Raw genomic sequence first — 19932 nt, forward strand, 5'->3', positions numbered from 1 at the left:
CTTGCCAGAGGTTGACATCATTAAATTTAGGTAAACTGTACAAATGAAGGGACACTGTACGAATGAAGCATGCACACATATAGTGGTGTAACTGAGAAGGGGGGCATGGGAAAGCCATGCGCCCCCCTGCTCAAGGCTTGTGCGCTGTATGTATGCACACACATTTGATGGCCCTTTCTGGCAGCTTTTATGGGCAACAGTTCAAATGGTTTACATCTACGTCTCATCCGTTTGTGACCGAACGTCATTCCTTCCCTGTGGCTTGTTTGGTCCCTGAGCATGTTGCAGCCTTTTCCCTGAAGAAAGAAAATTTCATTTTGCAAATGAATATCACTTCCACATTTGTGAATTCAGGAGAGATGTCAGCGAAAAAATTTCAAACCTTGAAGTTTTGCGTTTATATAAAAACAGGTTCTTGCAGGAAATTTATACCCAGCAAGATATGTGATGGAGGGGTACCCCCCTCACCTGTCCAATCCCTCTATACACCCTAGAGTATTGTTACCTAACTCATCCCCCTAAATGTCTGAAAAGAATTCCTGAGATTCTGATTAAACAATGACCAACACAACGGTAGGAGGAGGGTGTTCTCTGTCCCATATCTTGCTTCATATGAGAAAATGTAGTTTCACGAATAATTAACTCACACTGTACTTCATCTCCTTCATGTTTTCCTCGCACACAATTCAACAACAAATCAACCAGGGCCTAGTTTGTCAGTTTTACTTTATTACATTAATTGATATTTGTGTCTTGAACTCTACAGATAAAGCACTACCCAGTCTTATAAATTCAACATCAAACTCTGCCATTTCAAATGAAAAGATCCTCTCATTCTGTAGAATAGCTATTTTTTCCATTCCATCAATTGGACACACTGTTTTGCCTCTTAAGAAGCAGGGCATGGTACAGGGGAACTCCTCCCCCCCAAAGGCACAACCCCAAATCATTTATTTTCTCGCAAGTAAATCTCAGCAATCGTTTTGGTATCAAATGGAAACTTAGGATTTCATCTTTTCAAAACTGAAGACTTCATTTAAACAATGATGCATTGAGGAGATGATCTTGATTACATGTAAGACAAGTGCTTATTTGTTCTGCCTAATAGGATTTACCACAGCAATTAGGGGGTGTGTTTATGGGTTCTTTTGGAACCAGGTACTCATTTCATGTCAATATCAGCTACCTGAGTACCCTTAAAACATAAAGACCACTTAAAAAAATGGCATTGTGCACAATCCCAGTGGACCATATGCCTGAACTGGGCTCTTTCTTCCAACATAGAAAGCAGCACATTGTTCTAAATGCTGGAGGGGAATCTCTGCCAAGCTCTGAAAAACTCTGAAACTGCACAATTAACAACTGTTGCCTTCTGAAATCACTTTCATCACGTTTAGAGCCAGAAAGACCTTTGAGAGAAGAATCCAAACATTTGTGTGATAATATAGGACTTGAATTGATATATTTCTGGCAATCGACATACCACACAACTCCTTCTCTTGCTGCCGACAATAATATGGCGTGCGAGAGTTACATTTCATGACACATTTATTTCGCACAGAATTTCAATTTTCAGTACATTCATTTATAATGCTATTTGTAATTTTGTTCTGTCAAACAGGATTTACATAATCAAAAATATCTCCACAATGCATAATGTCCTAAGTTTGATTTGATACCAAAAACAGCAATTTCTGACAGTCATTTAGGGAGAAAATAAATGTCACATTTGGGTTGCATTTAATTTGGAGTTGCACCCTGTAAATGTATACAAGAGGTTTTGGTTAAATTTTTTTTGAATTGATAGTTTAAAAACTCAGATCGACAAATTTGTGATACAAAAGTGCTTTTAACGCCATTTACTGACTGCATACAGGAATTCATAATTTATGGTGTGTAATAATGATAACTACAAGATACTTTCTCCAATATTTCTCACAAAATTTAAGAAAAATCCTGCAATAAAATATGTAACTGCGTGGCCCAAATCCAAAATCAAAATCCAGTCCATCCTTTTTTGCTTTGAGTTACAAGAAGAAATATATTTCTTTTTGCAGTATTAACCAGACAGCATTTCATTTTGCCACCAAGTTCAATGACACTTATCCAGCGAAACATTACCTTGCTTCATTTCAATGACTGGCCCATTTGTATGAACGATGACACTCACGAGGGGAGCAATTACATCACCACTTGTACGGTTATGCCCTTCACTATTGGCTGGTCCATCCTCCCTTGAGGATGAAGTACTGGAATTGTCGGCAAGGAAACTGCATCGTTCTTCTCTTTCTTCATTCTCCTCATCAGGTTTACTGCTATGGTCCTGTGAAACCCGTCTCTGGGATGATGTGGCTTGTAACCCTGTAAGAATGATCAATACATTAATCTCAATCTGCCTTGAGCAGAAGCACCCCCTAATTTGTTGAAAAGAGCAGTGTTGCTAGGGAGTGTTCATTTTGTTGGTAGCAACCCAACCTTAACCACTTCCGGCTGGAGAGCCCGTTTTTGGGCACCGTGTGTTTATACGCAGAGCCGGGGTGCCCGGTTTCGAACAAAAGAGCTGGTCTGTGTAACAAAAGACTGTACTCGGAACAAAGGGCCTTCTGCTGGGAATTGCCATCATTTTTCGACTTCCATTTTTCGAAGGTAATCCGGCACTGTTTTGAAACAGTTTACCACTGTTTTGGGCATAGCACGCCTGCGCATTAGCACCGAGGACGAGAGTGCTCCAGAGCCCCAATGATGAGTGATACAGCACCGCTGCTCGCTAATCCAGCTGCGTATGAAAAGACGCTGCTGGCATTCACCGGAACAAAGAAAATTATGCAACACCTCACAATTCGGGGCTCTCCTTTACAGGGCGGCAGGCCTGGGCTGAATACTCGGTCGTCAATGAAGGTTGCCTTTCAGAATACTGACACTCGTTAATGTGGGTGTAAACGTCCAGTAAAGAAAAACATGATTTTTGAAGAATTTTGAAAATGGACAATCCTGAAAAGGTCCCGATTATGTGCACTGCATTTTGCAAACCACCCAGTAGCAAGTGGTTTACGCATGCATTTTACAGTATTTTGTAAAACAGCGAAGTGCAGTTCCCACCAAAGGAGCCTCCTTTGGTAGAGAAATTGGGCCCTCTCTTGGTTCAGCTCAGGGCTCATACCCTGGGCATACTTGGCAGGAACCAAGCCAATCTCCAAAATCCAGCAATGTGGGGTATTAAACCCAATGGCACCATCTTTGTGCCCTAATCCTTACCTTCCTCAATCCTCCCAAATCCTCTGGATAGTTCCGGAAGATTTGGGAAGATGGGAGCTGAATGGCAAAACAGTGTGATTGATTGTGAAGGGTGCACTGCGTCAAGGTCTTGGGCGAGACCTTACTGCTCTTAGCCTTGGTCTAGGCATTCGTCGCAGCGCAGCACACCGCAGCACACCGCAGCACACCGCATTGTGCACCTAGTGCAAAAGTAAAGAAAAACATAAGCTTCTGTGGACGGCTGCACCAAGGCGTTCATCCTGGTTCGGCTGATTTGCATATTTCTTAAACCGTGTGAGGTCGCTCTTTGCCTTGATTTCGAGCAGCAGGTGTGTGCTGGCGTACGCTGCCCTGAGACGAATTGACAAAGGCTATACTGCTCCGTGTCATGACAAATGTGGCAACCCCCCCCAAAAAAAAAAAGAGGAAAGAAAATTTAAATGAAGGTCTTGGCCCACCAAGTGCGAAACACATAATGATGGCACAATGGACAAAATCATCAAATGAAAAACACAAACATAGTTATTTATTAACATGAAACAAAAAAATAAATAAAATATAAAACAAAGTACAGATGACAAGGATCTAAGTGCAGGTACATGTATACAAACAGCAATCCAACGAGTAACAACTTAAACAGAAGTAAACAAAATTACTTTCAAGTAACCATAAATAGCTTTATATTAAGCAAAAGTAACTTTCAAACAGCCATACAGCATGCAAGACTTTAACTTAAAACAACCATGCAGCATGCAAAGCTTTGAAAAAAAGGAACAAAAGCGACTAAGTGCAGATTAAATATGGTAAACAGAAATTTTAGAAAGGAAACATGTACATGCATGTGCTCAGCTTCAGTGATTTCATTCAGATACGTACCTTGAATTTCAGCATGAATATGCACTTGCCTGGAGAACATGCATACTGTTTAAGTAATAAAATTTAAACATGCCATAACAGAATTCTGTAAACCACCCGAGACAAATAATGCTCAGTGAGAAATTCGGAAAATAGTTTGACCACAATTTATAACGTGAGCTTTTAATCCATGCTTCGTTCAGGCCTAATATGATTCAATGCCTTTTAAACCTACCATGCCCATCGTTACATTAAGCCATGACTCATACATTTCCTGATTTCATGTGGTTGATGTTCAGTGCTCAGTCTTTATATTTCCGTGCCATATGGTGATGAATCTTCTGTCATCTGCACCAACCTTGCTTGGTACTTCTGCCAGGAAAAGTCCTTTGTACTGGACTAATGGAGACTGCGCTTGAAATAACAAAGCCGCCGAGGACTTCATGTAAATGTAGTCACTGACACTATAGAAAGGGTAGCATCTACCACAGTTGTCTGGAACGTCCAATGACTGTCGTCAATCACCCCTCACAGAAGCACCTTTAGTGCACAAGTGGGTATGGTCAAATCCTACTCCAAAAGAATTAAAATAATTTGTAGCAAGATCAAAATTAAAACACAAATAAAAATTTTTACAAGTTCGCTTGAAACTAGAAAGTCATCTTACATAACTGTAAGTAGTAAAGTCAGGTTTAAATAATACGATAAGGCATATAAACTACAGTTTATTGTAAAAAAGTCAACAGGTTGCACAAAGTTTCACATTAAATGTAATTGAGGGGAACTTACCGTCAGCAAAACAGGCTCTGGTTTTTCACACAAAAAGGGCTGACAACACAACAAAGGTGGTGTTGTGACACAAAACCATCCACCCAGCACCAATGTTACTGTGACAAAGTGGACATGTTGTCCTATTTAAAATGCGCGCTTTTCCTCTCCAGCTCATACACAAAATACAACCGACCAAAATCACTCATGCAAAACAAGCGTATTACAAAGATACATATGATGCTAACAATTACCTTAAGTGTGCTTCTATATGCTTCCCACAGCCAGATTTGCATCAATCGTGAACGGCGCTCTAAGAACGTTAACTTGGATTCTAAATTGTTTTGTTGAATGGGTTGTAATCTCAGATTTGCAACAGGGCCCTTGTTCACAGTGACCAAAAACAAAATGAAAAACTGAGAATCAAGAATGGCCTTCTCTGCCCAAAGTGAGGCAATTCTATCAAAAACGACTATAATGAGGGGTGTGTAATATAGAGATAGCTACATACCATAACGACTGAATAACTCGTCCCTAAGGTCAGTGCGTCCGACTTGTTCATTGGCTAGAGCTTGACCGAGCTGCCTGACTTTGGACAGACCGTCCCCTTCTGCTCGCTTACGCCAGTTGAGCAGCATCTCGTAATTCTGTCGACGGGTGTCACCTTGATACTCTGTCTCAACACATTTCAGCTGGGCATCGTTGAATCCCAGCTGAGTGCTCAAGGGAACTTTCTCTTTTGGCGTAATTTGTTCAGCAAGCCAGGAGAGGTAAAAGTCGGCCAAAATGTCTGCAGAAAAGTCGTAGGAAGAGTTACATAGCTACATGTAGACACACATTGATAATTGCCAGAGATCAATTACAGCACCAGCAGAGATCGAAATTAGATGAGACAGTGGGCCGTTTAGATTTTCAGCTTGCAAATACTTCAGGCTATTGCTCACACATAAGCCACTCCTTTGCCCTTTAACTGAACACAAACCTATAAACTCTGAAATACACCAAGTGCGACATTTGCAAAGCGGCCATCTCAACTGCCCAAGGGAAAATGCACAAAATTATCACTGTAAACAGGTTCTACAGAGCAAAGATAGCGAATAACTATCATCAGTATAAAACGTTATTGTTTATACACCAAAGGAGTGCACAGTGCTCAAGGCAAAGCTACAGGTGCTGTGGACATACACCAAGGGGATTACAGACTGTAGTAATTTTAATTCTAAAACAACTCTGTAGGCTGATTGGCCATTCAAATAAAGTACAAGACCCTTCAACCTCACTTCCCTTGAAGTGTTCAGGGTCTTTGTCTCACAAGGACCATTTTACAGTTGCTGACAGATGTTCTGTCCAACAAGGCGGAAATTTTGAATATACAGAATTTGGATCTGCAAATTGAATCCTGCCATAAACTATACAAACGTATGGCCGAGAGGAAAGATTCAGTCCAACATCCCCAACCACTGTTTATTAAATAAATGTATAATTTTGTTACAAAATTTAACGGCACTACCATTTGAAGCTGCATCTGGTCTCCCACAATTTACTGGGCCACTGGTTGGAGGACTGTTGACACTGGCCGGGGGAAGGTGTACCATCACTGTTGCACGGCTAGCCTCAGCACTGTTGGCCTGTCCATCGCCCCTTGAAGATGATGACGGAGGGAGATCTTCAGCAAGAAGATGACGTGCTTCTTCCTGTTGATTTCCATCAGCATCATCTCTGTTGTCAGCAGATGCCCCTCTTGCATTCCAATGAATCTGTGGTTCTGTGGGAAAGAAATCACATCATCAGTACATTAAGCCACCATCAACGTGATTATGTAAAATTCAGAAGGGATGGATGTTGCTTTCTGTAACTCCAATATGGCATAAAGAATAAAATCAGAAAAATAACTCAACAAGTATCTGTAAGTGTTATTTCCCATCTGGAAACCTGTTATTTGGACAACTGGACGACTCTCATATAGTCGTGTGCCCGGAAAAAAGTTGTAAGAGCTTACAACCTGAGGACGTATATGTGAAACTGTTTTATTTTAATGAAATATAAAGATTTCTTTGTAAATAGTTCCAAAACAATTTCCCAAGTCATTTGATAAGTTGTTCAAAGATTGCTTTTTGCACAGCCTGTGTTAATTTTGTAGTAAATTTTAACCGTTTTTACTTAATAAAGACAGTGTGTTTCTTACACCCTTTTACATAGAACTGTTTTTCTACAGCGGTTATGCTTCCAGGCATAAGGGCATAAGTGCACTTACGACCTTTCACCGGGCACACCATGACATGTACAGTTATAATTGGCCATGACATTCACCAAACTTGACATTATCTTTGGTATTACCTCGTTTGTCACTACAGCTGTGAGTGCTTGATAAGTTTCAGCGGCAATTACACATGGATAGGTCACTGCAACAGACGAGCTGATTGAAAAATTAACCCTAAAGGAGCCGTGAGGGGGCACAACATTTCTTTTTAAAGGCACCAAGCCCTTAACTTTCCCCAAACTTTCTAAATAGAAATAAGAAGAATTAAGATGAATTTCATATGCAAGAAGTTGACAAATGATCAACAACAAACCCTGGGGCTGTTCTTGTTGCTGGTCACAGTCCCGTTTCCATTCCACTGATTTCCTCCCAAGGTGGCATTTGACTGCTATGACAACCAGAATTACAATGAGGACAAGAACTAAGCCAGCTAAGCCCCCGATGGCCGCCTTGTAACCGATATCATCATCATCATCATCCATTGGCTGTGGAGCAGGCAACGAAGAATTTCCTGTGAAAAGTTTTGACAAAATACATCAAGCTTTATTCGATCAGAATTAAGGATATCCTGAAATCCCTCTCCCTTCCTGGCATTAGCATTATTGCTAATGCATGGATATTTCTTTCGAAGGGTCCCAAGTGGTCCACGTAGGCCTAAATTTGACAACTGTTTTCCTGCCCTGTAGTGAGCTTGATTGCGTTCATTGAGATACAAAGTTTGGTCAGGACATCATCAATACCATCCCCGCAACATTTGGTACATATGTTACGTGAAACGACGGGCAACTGTAAATAAAGTTCTAAAATTGGCGTCATTCCTAGTCAACTGCTTTTCTTCTAAAATTTGCAAAGTATGAAATTGTATTAAAATGTTAGGCATGGAAGTGATCTACCGGTGCAAGGTTTCTTGTTCATTTCACATGACAGAATTTACATTGTGGTTTCTCATGTTACTATTAACTAGGATATGAATAGTAACAGTATGACACTTGATACTGATTGTGGTTCAACAGAAAAGTGTTTGTACAGAACTTGCTGTAACACATCGACTGAGAGCCACATAACCAAGAAAATTTAAAATCCAGATACTTTCTTCTCAAAAAAAAAATGGTCGATGACCATATGCTTTTCATCTTTATTTTAAAAAGTACAAAACAAAAAATGTAACATACAGGTTTCTTCCAGAAACAGTTTACAAAACAACTCCTTCAAAGAGCACTGTTTCCCATTGCACCCCTTCCAACAAAGGGACCCATGCTAACCTGTCGCTATTTGATATTTACTGTTATGCCTTGTAAGTCAATCTAAAATTATCTCTTGAAATGAGCTGGGAAGAATGGTTCTTAATACCTACCCATGGGGTGGGACATATTCATTTCGGTGGATGCATCTGCAGTTGATGTTGAAATGTTATCAGATATTTCTGGCCGAGCACTCAGGGATGGAGCGCGTGTGAATGCTAGTTCAAATAAAAAAGTTGATCAGAACGTAAATGTCAAACAAGAGACCAAATGAATGAAGAACGTAATGTTCTACATTTTTCATACGTGCATGTCTGCACAGCCTCAACATCTTGGACAAGGAACGTGAAGGCAGTGTGACCTCTTAACCTGGAATATGGACAGGTGGGGGACATGGTTCTGGGTATCAGATGTATTATGAGCCAAAATTGGACCAAAAAGGCAACCACTGAAATTGAACAGAATGATGAAAATACTGTAGCAACACTACAAAAAATGAAACCCCATTCCTAGATAGAATCATTGTCAGACTGGAACCGCATTGTACAGGCACAGATCCAGGAGGGGGGGGTTTGGGGTCCCCCCCTGGCTCTGACACTGGAACACCCTGACATCTGGAAGAGTTATCATTTGTCTATCAGTAACAATGTAACGCATAACATGTGCCCACCTATCTGCGAAATCTGACATTCAAAATATATGAGGGACCAGGACACACCCCCCCTCCAGAAAATTCCTGGATGTACCCCTTGTGCTTCCCAAGCAAGGACAAGTAGGGACGACTATTAAGGCATTGCACCGTTCATGCCATTTGTGTTTTTTACTTTGTGCATGCATTATGGCCAAGCTTGCTCCACATCTTGGTGTGACTATTTTCAGAGGCGGGGGTGCCATCTTGTTTTCATTACGCGACGGTCTTTACTAAGTGACTTGTAGCTCATACTATCAGGCCGCCCAACAGGCATTGTGCTGTATAGCTGTGACAGATTGCAAGATCTTAGAAATCCCCCCCACATCCAAAAATAGCCAAACCAGGATGCGCAGCAAGCTTGGTCATTGGCCGGCCCAATGCATGCACAATGCGATAACCACAAACAGCATGAACGGTGCAATTGTGGTTGGGTGGAAACAACAGACTGGTAATTGAAAATCTCAGATGTTTCATGCTCTGAAACCCTTGGTTACACCCTTTTCAAGAGCTGCAGGGACCTCAAGCTTGCTCTCATGGAAAAATTTGATTGAAAAGGAGGACAAGCTACCGGATCATTTACCTCAAAATTTTTCCGATTCAAAAACCCATAGCGTTAAGACTCCATGTAAACTACAGTGGCCTAAGGTCACATGGTGAAGTGACTTTGAGTTCTTGAAGTAGTTTGTCTGCATCCCATCATCCAAACTTGACACACAGTAATGATGGAAAATACATGTATGTAGGCACAAATCCGAAAGCATGATACATATTTGCATGCCAACAAGACGACATTTCAGAAGGATGGAACGTTCCTCAGATCATTTCAACAAAATCTATAAAATTCAATGCAATCCTGTACAGGGGATGAATTGAAAGTGAGCCAGAAAATGTAATAAAACTATGGTATCTAAATACGTGTTCTGCACGAACCACGTCTGGATTCGCAGTTGATTAACATTCTGAAATGTTTTGCATAATGAATGCAATACGCTCACCCTAGGAACAGTACATGCAACACATGAGCATGATAATGGACCCTGGAACACTGGTACTGGCATGACTGGTGCATTTGTGTCTATACTATAGCATTGTCTTTTGCCATATCCTTGATTCCTTGATCCTGATCAGCCAATTTATGTGAATTGACTAATCAATCATGAATTGACTCACCCGTTATTGGAATGCAATCTCTATCCCTCAACCTGTTAGGTAGAAGGGCTGGGTTTTCCTGAAATGAGGTTAAAAACAATTGTACAAATTGAGGATTTTATTAGTATTTATCCAAATACACAAATGTACGTGTATCTCATACATGCACGTGTAAGTTACTGGAGTAGCCTAAGTCTTCTGCTCTATTTCATTCTCTTAAAATATAGATATCACTATTGTACATGTATAGGGGATATGTTAAAAATAAAATGAAAAAAAAAATGGTAAAAAAAGCTCTGGTGATTGGTTTCCCTACACCCCCTACACATTTTAGCCTGAAATTATTGTAGCGCTGGTGGGGGCGCCAGCTCGGACCCGCATGGAACTAGCTGGCTGCCCATGCTGGTATGTGAACGGCCTGCGGCTTTCCCACCTCGTGCCTGCACAGTCCCCGTCTAGACACATCTGGTAACAAGCTGTGTGTGTCAGACAGCCCTTTGGCTTTCGTGAAAATAAACAGAGCAGTTCTGCCCGGAACGGAGATTTGAGCCTGACCGAGTAGTTCTTGTCAGCATCAGAGCCCATAGACAGGACACGCTACATTATCCTGAATCCTCAAGATATGGTGGCCCTGAAGGGACATCAATATTCCTGTCGTGAATATTTTTGCGATGTTGTGAATTCATTCACCACTAGTTATGATTGTTTTTGCGATGTCTTGGATTCATCCATGACTAGTCATAAATATCTTTGTGAATATTTTTGCTGTCACGCCACAAATTTATTTAGGACTTGTTGTGAATGTCTTTACAACATCGTAAAGATTGTCATGATCAATTGCGAATTACGTGTAATTCAAGACCAGTTGTAAATTTAATTTAATTTTTTCAGCAGCTTAGAGGGTATTCTCCAAACAAGCAATATACCATAATGGAGGTCATTATTGCAAAAATGACGGAAATTGGGCTTTACAGAAAGCATGCTCTGTCACTCACGCTGTTAGTGGTCATAACGCAGTCGGGGTCTGTGTCAAATAATTCACACAAGAGAGGATGAGATCCAGACTACTATTATGCAACGTAAATATTGCTATCTTGCAGACTACAATGCAGAACCCTTCAAGTTGCTGGGAAAATATTCAAGACAAAACATACAATTACGTCAAGGAGAATGGACGAGGAACTGTAGATTTGTGCCAAGAATGAGCGAGGTGAAGCTGATCCCATTCTTGCAAGATTCTACAGTTCCGAGTCTATTCTCTGACTTAAACTATTTCCCATTGTTGCATAAGTAGATTTAGTGCTTTCAATGAGTGTAGATTCGTAAGGTACTCGTGCATGAATAGCCAAGACACCAGCCGAGAGCATCAGTTGCTGGGTTTACGTTGGACGATCCATGTTTCGATCCGTGGAAGTACATGTATACTTGGCAAGTCATGTCTGACAGCGACAGTTCGGGATTTTGCTCGACTCAAAGCACCTTCAAATCTTGCAGCTCGTCGAGTGAAACAGACACTACTTCGCAAGCTGCAAAATTCCTTCAAGAACTTGGAGACAATATAGCTGAATATGACAGTACTGTGTCACATTGCTAAAACGAAAAGTTACAGTTGTCTGACATATCTGACGATGACATACATGTATACAACGTGAGATCCTGGATGATACAAATGATGTACAAGTATTTACTCCGTTTAAAACTGTACAGAACAAATATGTCCAAGGCAAAAGCAGATTCAAACACCCAGTCACTGATGAAGAGGTTGCAGAAAAAACACGAAAAAGGTGTGCAAACTGTATTTTTTTTTAACTTAATGATGTCATAAATAAACTTAACAGTTGAGCTTCTAGAGCGCAAAACAAACTCAAAACTGCATGATTCCATCAAATCAATTTTTAATCAAAAGTCACTGTGCATCTTTTTCCCCAGGTACTCAAAAGCAACAGAAAAGAAATGCGAATGGGCTGTTCGCACCTTCAACGAATGGAAAAGTAATCAGAACGAGTACGTCATTGAAATCCTTCGCTGAACCGGAGTGCTATAAAACGAGAACTACTTGAGATGACAACTGACGAGCTTACTTACACAGTCACCCGTTTCATTTCGGAAGTTTGAAAAGTTAATGGAGACGAATACCCGAGTGAGACATTATACAAGTTGGTGTTAAGTATTCAACTGTATTTGGCTATGCACAGGCGTGAGTATCAGTTTCTGCAAGATGAAGAATTTACCTTCTTATTGAAAAAACCCTTGACACTCGAATGAAAGAGCTGTCAGCCCCTGGTGTCTGAGTCAAGAGAAAACAAGTCGAAATTATCAGTGTGGACAACGAGCAACTGTTATGGGATAAGAACATCCTGACGATGGATTCCCCTCAGAAGTTGGTTGACAGAGCTGTATCTCTTTGGCATCCATTTTGCACTACGTGCGGTGAGGAGCACAGACACTTGCGTTTCAGGAATTCACAAGTTTCTCTTCACACGAACAGAGAAGGAAAACGTTTCCTGCGATACACAGAGGACGTGTCGAAAGCCTGCCAAGGGGGGATAAAGCACCGGAAAATAAACCCCCAAACTGTAGATGCCTACGAGACCCCATCAAATCCCAGGAGATGCATTGTACGATTTTATGAAGAGTACATACGCCATCGACCTACATCGCCAAAGTGTCCCCCAGCATTCTACCTTCGCCCCCTTGCCAAACCAAATGGTGAAGTTTGGTATAGCTGCCAACCACAAGGTATTCATCAACTAACAAACACCGTAAAACACTTGTGCGATCAAGCTGGATTAAAGGGGTTCTACTCTAATCACTCCTTAAGAGCAACTGCTGCTTCAAGATTGTACCAGCCACAGTTTGATGAACAGCTCATTTGCGAGATCCCCGCTCATTGTTCATCAGCTGTGCAATCATACAAGAGAACAACAGATGCACAACGGGAAGCCATAAGTAAAGCTCTAAAACCAGCAGAGAGTAATTCTGCCTCAGATTCCAGCAATATCTCGGCTGACCACGCTAACAGTACCTCTGGGCAACTTGTGTCTTCATCAAAGGATGGGAATACAATTAATATCACTGTTAGTGTAAACGTGGCAAAGTAGAAGAAAATCGGTTTTGTGTTTAATTTGACAAAAGAAGAGTACACTGTTGTATTTCAGCCCAAATCTAAATTGCCAAAAAGGCAGCTGCATGGAAGGTTCAAATTTCATACATGAACAATATTTTTTTGTTTTAAGTTTGTTAAATTCTTACTAGAAATGAAGAAAAGGGGTCTAAATACTAAAATCCAACATTCTTCATGAAAATCTTTGTTGATCATCCTTCATATTGTAAATTTGGACTGCAGAGAATTAGATTCAAATTGAATTTCATGGGTCCATAAAATTGGTGGTCATTATTCCGAGGAGAATGGCCATATCTGATGTATAATTCAATCCAAGGTAACAAAATGCATGTCAGTGAGCAAAATGGCAAATACACAATAGACCTTGTGTATTAAACGTCATGTAAGACGGTATTTCCTTCTTCCTCTGGGACCTGTTTCAGTAACCCATTGTGCGTCACTGTAAATAAATTGAAATAACGATTGAAAAGGCCCCTGACTCTGCCTTAATGTATAAGGTCTGTAAGGCCAGAGTGTGGGCATTCTCAGTAACTCTAAAATGTATTAACTGTGGCTATTACGAGGCCTACTAAAATCAGTCTCATGGCAGTAAAGTTTCTATGTTACTCTTACCCAACCCTCCGGTTGCACTTTGCATGATTGAAACGAGGAGAGGAGTGGACGTGAGCTCTAGCCCCCTCATTGACATGAATCTACTGTAATTGTAGAATAGCGAGACATTAACTGTAAATTCGTAATGAATCTACGGTTATTGTCTAACGAATCTACGGTTATTGTTTTGTGGCAATAACTGTAGATTGGTAACTTACAAATCTACAGTTTGCTGTAGATTCATAAAAATAATCTACACTTTGAAGAAAGTAATGATGTCACAGAAATATTTAATCCAGAAAATTTGACTAGTCATGAATCTACGGTTAATGTCTAGTTTGTCAATGATAATAAATAATTTTGTTTTGTGTTGTATGTTGTGATTTGTACCTTTTAACATGTTTTAATCTACAATTTAAAGGTGGACTCAATGTATTCTAAGTACTCTTTAACTAAACTACCTATTGTAAATCTGAATGCTTTCAGCCTGTGGGCTGCTTTTAATTCAAATAAATAAACCATAATAATATAAGTTCATGACGTTGCAAAACTATTCAGGATTACTTGTGAATAAATTCGCAAAAAGCAGGGCCACCATATCAAGAAGTTTTCATAATCCAGGAATCTAGCAACAAATTAAAATGTGTTCAACAAATTTCAAGATGCATCACGCTTCCTAAAAGATTAACAGCTAAATGAATGGATTTGTGCTTTTGTTACTATTTACAGATTTTCACCCTACAAGAACCATTGTCAAGTTGGCAGACACTCTTTGGAAAAAGGAGTTTTTCTGTTGTATTTTGTAAGAAGCACTGTTTGTCCATGCATTCCTTACCTTGTACATGAGAGTTAAGTGGCCTCAGCCCCGATACAATGTTTCTCAGAAGCAGAATGACATGTAGTGGACTACTTACCATCATTCCGGGCCCACATTCTGTCCACTTCAAACACTCGTCACAGTGATTCCTAAAATCCAAATATGTTCCCTCTGGACATGAGACACACCTTAAAAATGAAAAGACAGCACTCGTAGCTTACTCAGCAAAGAAGAAGACGACATCACATGTACCAAAGTGTAGTTTTGGGTGCAAAGATTATACACAATCATCCTAGAAAATGACTGACAGCTACAAAGTCTTAGGTAACCGAATATTAGCGTTCAAGGGAACTGTACCATGCCCAACCACGCAGCCACAAGGAGAAGGAATTTCCAACATGCCCAACTGAGCAGAGGAAACACAGAGACAAAGGTGTAATGGAACACGCGATCACGCCGGAGAACAGCAGGAATAACTTAATACAAAATTAGCACCTCAGTTACAATGCCATATGCATAGCTGAGCTAAATAAGAGACCCTGGGAATGCAAGGCAACGAGAGCAACTAAAACGTTGGGGCACTAGGATTGTGGGTGCGCAACAATATGTTCAAACATCCACATGCACAATGCTGCCTTCAGAAGTCTCATGACCCAGAATGAATTTCACTTCTAAAGTAAATACTCACAATTGATTCTTATCCACAGTCCCAGCTGAACAGTTGGCCTCAGGGATTTTAAGGTGCCTGCCTTGAACACAGGGTTCTTCCATTTGCCTTGAGCATTCATACCAAAAATTGGTATCTATACTGTTTACTTCGCACTGTAGAAATTATAAGATGAGGCAACAGTAACAATTAACACAGACCCTTAACAGCACTTCTCAAAGAAGTCCCAAATTGCCTTTAATCCTAACAGTCCTCAATCCTTCACATTTTGGGGGACTGAGGACTGTTAGGGTTAATAGAGTTCACCAAATAATAGAACACTATTTCTTAAATATAATTGGTCAAAGCTATGGACAGCAGTTTTGAAACAAGAAAGTCTTTAAAATAGACTTAACCCTAACCTTCCTCAATCCTTCACCTGTTGGAGGACTGAGGAGTGTTAGGGTTAAGGACTCACAGGAGGCTTTCAGTCAGGTAGGCCTGAATCACATCAAATAATGATACACTGATACATGTACCAACCAAACTTTACATTTATGCAAAGTATGTTATTTATTTTAGTATAGGACCTATGTTTATGCATACACTGTAGGTCCTATACTGAAGATGTGCACTCCAATACTGAAGTCATGGTGACATCACCATTGGTCACATGACAATCTGGAATTTTTGCCACACAATATATCTTCAGAATTTTCTTTTTAAGCTGTCTTCTAAATAAAACCGTATTTTCAAGTTTCTTTTTGCAAAGCACTTTCAAATCAAAGTACACATCCATCTATAGAAAACATGGTAGAGTTTATGAGCAGTATTTCCATAAGTCATCAAAGGTCACCAAAAAACTGTATTTAGCAGTGGCTTCAAAAATGTGACACAATCAAGCAAACTGAATTGTCAGGAATTTTCATTTTGAGATTTGTGTACATCTCAGAATAGGCCTAATGGGATTGTCCAATACCACTTCTTTCCATATTTCCACTTCCACAACTTTTCAAACCAAAGGTTATTTCAACACTGGGTTTCCATAGTGATGCAGTCGAATGCACAGTGGGTACATTGAGAAGAATTGACTTTTAATTGGCTTGGTTGCATCACAAATGCATGTACGTGTAAGGCATGAAAGCGTTAGCAAAAATTTTACATTTGCCAGCTAGAACCCTGTATGTACATGTTGTCCTATGAGGAAAATTGTACAGAAAAAAAAGGTGAATCTAGGGAAGCACTACATGTACGTAAGTCATCCCCCCCTCCCCCGCCGGACAAATATTGAGTTGATTTAATCTTCATTCATTTCACCTCATTTGCCATGAAATTAGTTCCCAGACAAGGCATACTCTAGCTCCAACCATGGAGGAATAAAAAATAACAGAGAATGGCTCCATTGCCAAACACAGAAACATCTATAACATGGCTAAGATGATCCCCAAGCAGAGTTCATCGGACAGCCCTGTGGTGGTTGAGTGATTTGAAAACTGACTTCTGTAGGAAGCTTAAGATGACAGGTGAGAGCAAAAAGGTTCACCTCTCTAGGCTACAGGAGCTAATAAGGAGCTAAGAGCTAATAAGGCCACTGACCTCAGGGGATAGCGCCTCAAGACCAACGATTGGATGCCACCAAACGGTATCTCTGAGGTCCAATGGCACTCCTTTGGAGACTCAAAATCTTTTTTACAGTAGGCTTCTGTGTTATGACACTTTAGAACAGGCTGTTTGGTGTAGACTTATGTGGATTCAGTCTACACCGGGGATGCTACATAAACATGTTTTACTGCACATCTTCAAAAAAAAAAGTTTCTAAAGGAGCTGCATTCATGCACAGCAATACGGCCATCTGCTTCATGTATCCACTATGTACCCATATAGAGAAATTGTGGCAAGGCACACCTAGGAAAGGACTGGTGTCCAAATTACCGTACATCTCTTACCGCCAATTTTGCCACTGGTACACTAACGACCCCAGTTTGCATCCATGTAGGCATGATAGCCATCACCTTCAGCACCATGCATATACTGGCCACAGTCTTCATCACTCCACTAATAAGTCTCTGTTAAACCTGCAAAAAAGATGACTCTTCAGTCAAGAATATTGACGCCGGATGACACCTAAACATCCACAATTTTCCACATTCGTTCCATGGAGGAGGCGTACATTTGTTTAGGAATTGTTTTTTCATTTCCACGTATTAACGCGTCATGCTTAGCTGGGTTAAAATATGGAAGACGATCCTTCATGGTTTTACAGTCACTTCGCCCGTCTGTCACTTCGCCCATTTCACCCGCACCAGGGCACACACAATATTTCACATGGTGACTGTGGGTGAAGTGACTGCTTGCGAAGTGGTTAAGGGGCGAAGTGACCAACACCATGGACGCTGCAACTAAGTGGACCCACCCCCAACCAGCAATAAAATGGAAATTTATGCCTTTCTTGAGTAATGAGAATTGAACTGGGGAGTCCATACCATACACAAAAGAGATAAGCTAGGAATTAAGGGCCTCTTTTGTAAGGGTAAGCTAATTTGCTACAGAGCAAAATCACACTAACAAAAGAGATAAGGTTACAACATCCCAACTAGCAACTCATTTGTATCAAAACATTTGGTAAAAAACACATATGGCTACAGGTGATGCCTGGGAACCAGACAGCAATAAACACAGTAATTCCATTGCTGTTTTATCAGTGACTTTGTATCACCTGCAAAAAGCCTTGTGTATGTCTGAATGCTATAAAAGCATTACAAAGCATAGCAGGATTGGACAAGCGAATCGAATGTGTACGCCTCGCATCAGGCAATGATTTCACACTTGATCCCAAGCATTCCATGTATTTCGGTTCGCTTTGTTTAATGTTTTTTAATGTCATGTTCTTGGGACCTACATCTTTAATGCTGTCTGGTTCCAAGACCGAATGGATCCCGACTGTGTTTATAACCTGTCAAACGATTGAGAATAAATCGCTGTAATGGCCGTGTTGAGACGACCAAACACAAACCAAATTTTCACGGATAAAAACAAACTGATAATTGCCCAGATTGATAGACCAATGACTGGATGAGGTGGGTGAGTTGTCTAAGAAATATGGGCTCATAGAAGGCATTTTTGCGACGTCTCTGCTTTTTGCGTGGGCCGTCGTGGGGCCAATGATACAGAGGTAGTTAAGTAGACTAGCCCCAGTCTGGGGCTATCCAACATCCAGCCATGGCAGCCATTCACTGCGCCCTCTGCATGCTTGAAAGACACCAACAGAGCCCTTCATGTGTACATGTTCAGGTCTTCTGAGGGAACTATTCGAAAACCCACATAGCGTTAGCAATAATAAAAAATGTTCTCCAAAACTGATGACAATAACAACATGTCTATACATAAAGCAATACAATAAACCACACCACCTGGAAAGATTCAGCCACAAAATCTCTTTGATGCACTTTACGGGAACCTAGCTGAAAGGAACTGCTGTTACATGTACTGACTGTCGATGATAGGAAGTAGTCCAATTCCAGAAAATCATTGCATTTTTATTGAAGATTTTATAGATAGATAAAGGGATCGTGCTCACCTCACCTGTTTGTCCAAGAGTCAAGATCTAAAAATAACTTTTAAATGACGTTAGTATCGCTTTTAACGCTACAGCCTACAGGCCTGTTTTCTAAGTACCTGTGCAGTAGCCTGCTAACTCATGTGCAGTGGCGTCGCCAGATCTTGCTTCCCTAAACTGCTAAAAACCCAACGGACTTTATTTTTTTCCGTCACAAACCGGTGATTTCAGCGATTAAGCTATTATTTCCACATAAAAGGTACCACTGAAGGGTGCAAACTTGTCAAGAGGTGTTATGAATTGTGGCTGACCGCTTAAGCATTCGGGTATATCATGGAGGAATGTACATGCACAGTACGTAAACTCCTCAATCTTTCAGTAGTCTGGTTCCCCATCATGATTTCCAATTCCCATAGCTATTGTCAATGTCTACATTCTTCAACCAGACTCAAAGTACGGGGAATTCCCATCCGAATTATTGCGCAATCTCAAGAACGAAGCATGCTGGGGCCGTTTTCCAATACATGTAGTCAATTCGTTCCGTCGGAGGCTTCATTCTAAAATCAATCCCCAATTGTGGGCCTGAAGCGTTCAAATTACATTGAATTACTGCAATTTTTGGCTCTATTGCATCTTATTTGATGTTTTGTGGCACAATTAGACTAATTACAGCGCTTACGGGTTCAAAGTCAGCTAAAAAAAGTTGAAGCCTGAAATGGAGCCGAATTGAGTATTGGAAAACGGCCTAGCTGTCACGGTAAATACGTTACGCCCCAACTACAGCATAAGTCCCAACTATAGTTCGGACAGCCCCAACTGTAGTGCCGCAGTTGGGCTGGCACAACTATTATTGACCAATGTCTGTGGGAAATCTCGACCTTATACAATGTGGCACTTCATCTGTTCATCAAGCCCTATGACGGATCACATGACATTTGGGCACATCATGCACACAGGACCTCTCTGCTGTAGTTGTGCC

At 40.7% G+C, this 19932-nt stretch overlaps 1 protein-coding gene across 7 annotated transcripts; it reads right to left on the minus strand.

The window, feature by feature from the left end:
- Positions 1–23: 23 nt before the first annotated feature.
- Positions 24–19335, minus strand: LOC110986557 (uncharacterized). Of its 7 annotated transcripts, XR_002599157.2 has the most exons (13): positions 19073–19335; positions 17344–17472; positions 15440–15573; positions 14849–14939; positions 10241–10298; positions 8493–8597; positions 7452–7649; positions 6389–6643; positions 5390–5668; positions 4900–4997; positions 4469–4680; positions 4132–4176; positions 2231–2361 (listed from the first exon to the last, which is right to left on the minus strand). XR_002599157.2 is itself a non-coding variant. In XM_022248510.2 (11 exons), the coding sequence occupies exons 2-11, from the start codon at positions 17443–17445 to the stop codon at positions 217–219; spliced, it is 1542 nt and encodes a 513-aa protein (XP_022104202.2). In that variant the 5' UTR covers positions 17446–17472; positions 18975–19333; the 3' UTR covers positions 24–216. The 7 variants fall into 7 exon arrangements, 4 of the variants coding, with proteins under 4 accessions (XP_022104202.2, XP_022104201.2, XP_022104204.2 ...); XR_002599158.2 differs by lacking the exon at positions 4132–4176 and having other exon boundaries at positions 2224–2361; XR_015428003.1 differs by lacking the exon at positions 2231–2361 and having other exon boundaries at positions 3755–4176.
- Positions 19336–19932: the final 597 nt, after the last annotated feature.

This window comes from Acanthaster planci, linkage group LG16 (genome assembly GCF_054643075.1).
Source record: "Acanthaster planci isolate LZ-2023a linkage group LG16, COTS_SCS, whole genome shotgun sequence".
Taxonomy (NCBI): Eukaryota; Metazoa; Echinodermata; class Asteroidea; order Valvatida; family Acanthasteridae; genus Acanthaster; species Acanthaster planci.

What these genes read in the sequence shown, in the direction of transcription:
- LOC110986557 (XM_022248510.2), bottom strand. Translation starts at nt 17,445, where the DNA reads ATGAAGACTGTGGCCAGTATATGCATGGTGCTGAAGGTGATGGCTATC. An exon ending in TACCAGTGGCAAAATTGGCG is followed by an intron (nt 15,574 to 17,343) that starts GTAAGAGATGTA and finishes TAATTTCTACAG; the next exon opens with TGCGAAGTAAACAGTATAGA. An exon ending in GCAACAAGAACAGCCCCAGG is followed by an intron (nt 6,644 to 7,451) that starts GTTTGTTGTTGA and finishes TCTTTCCCACAG; the next exon opens with AACCACAGATTCATTGGAAT.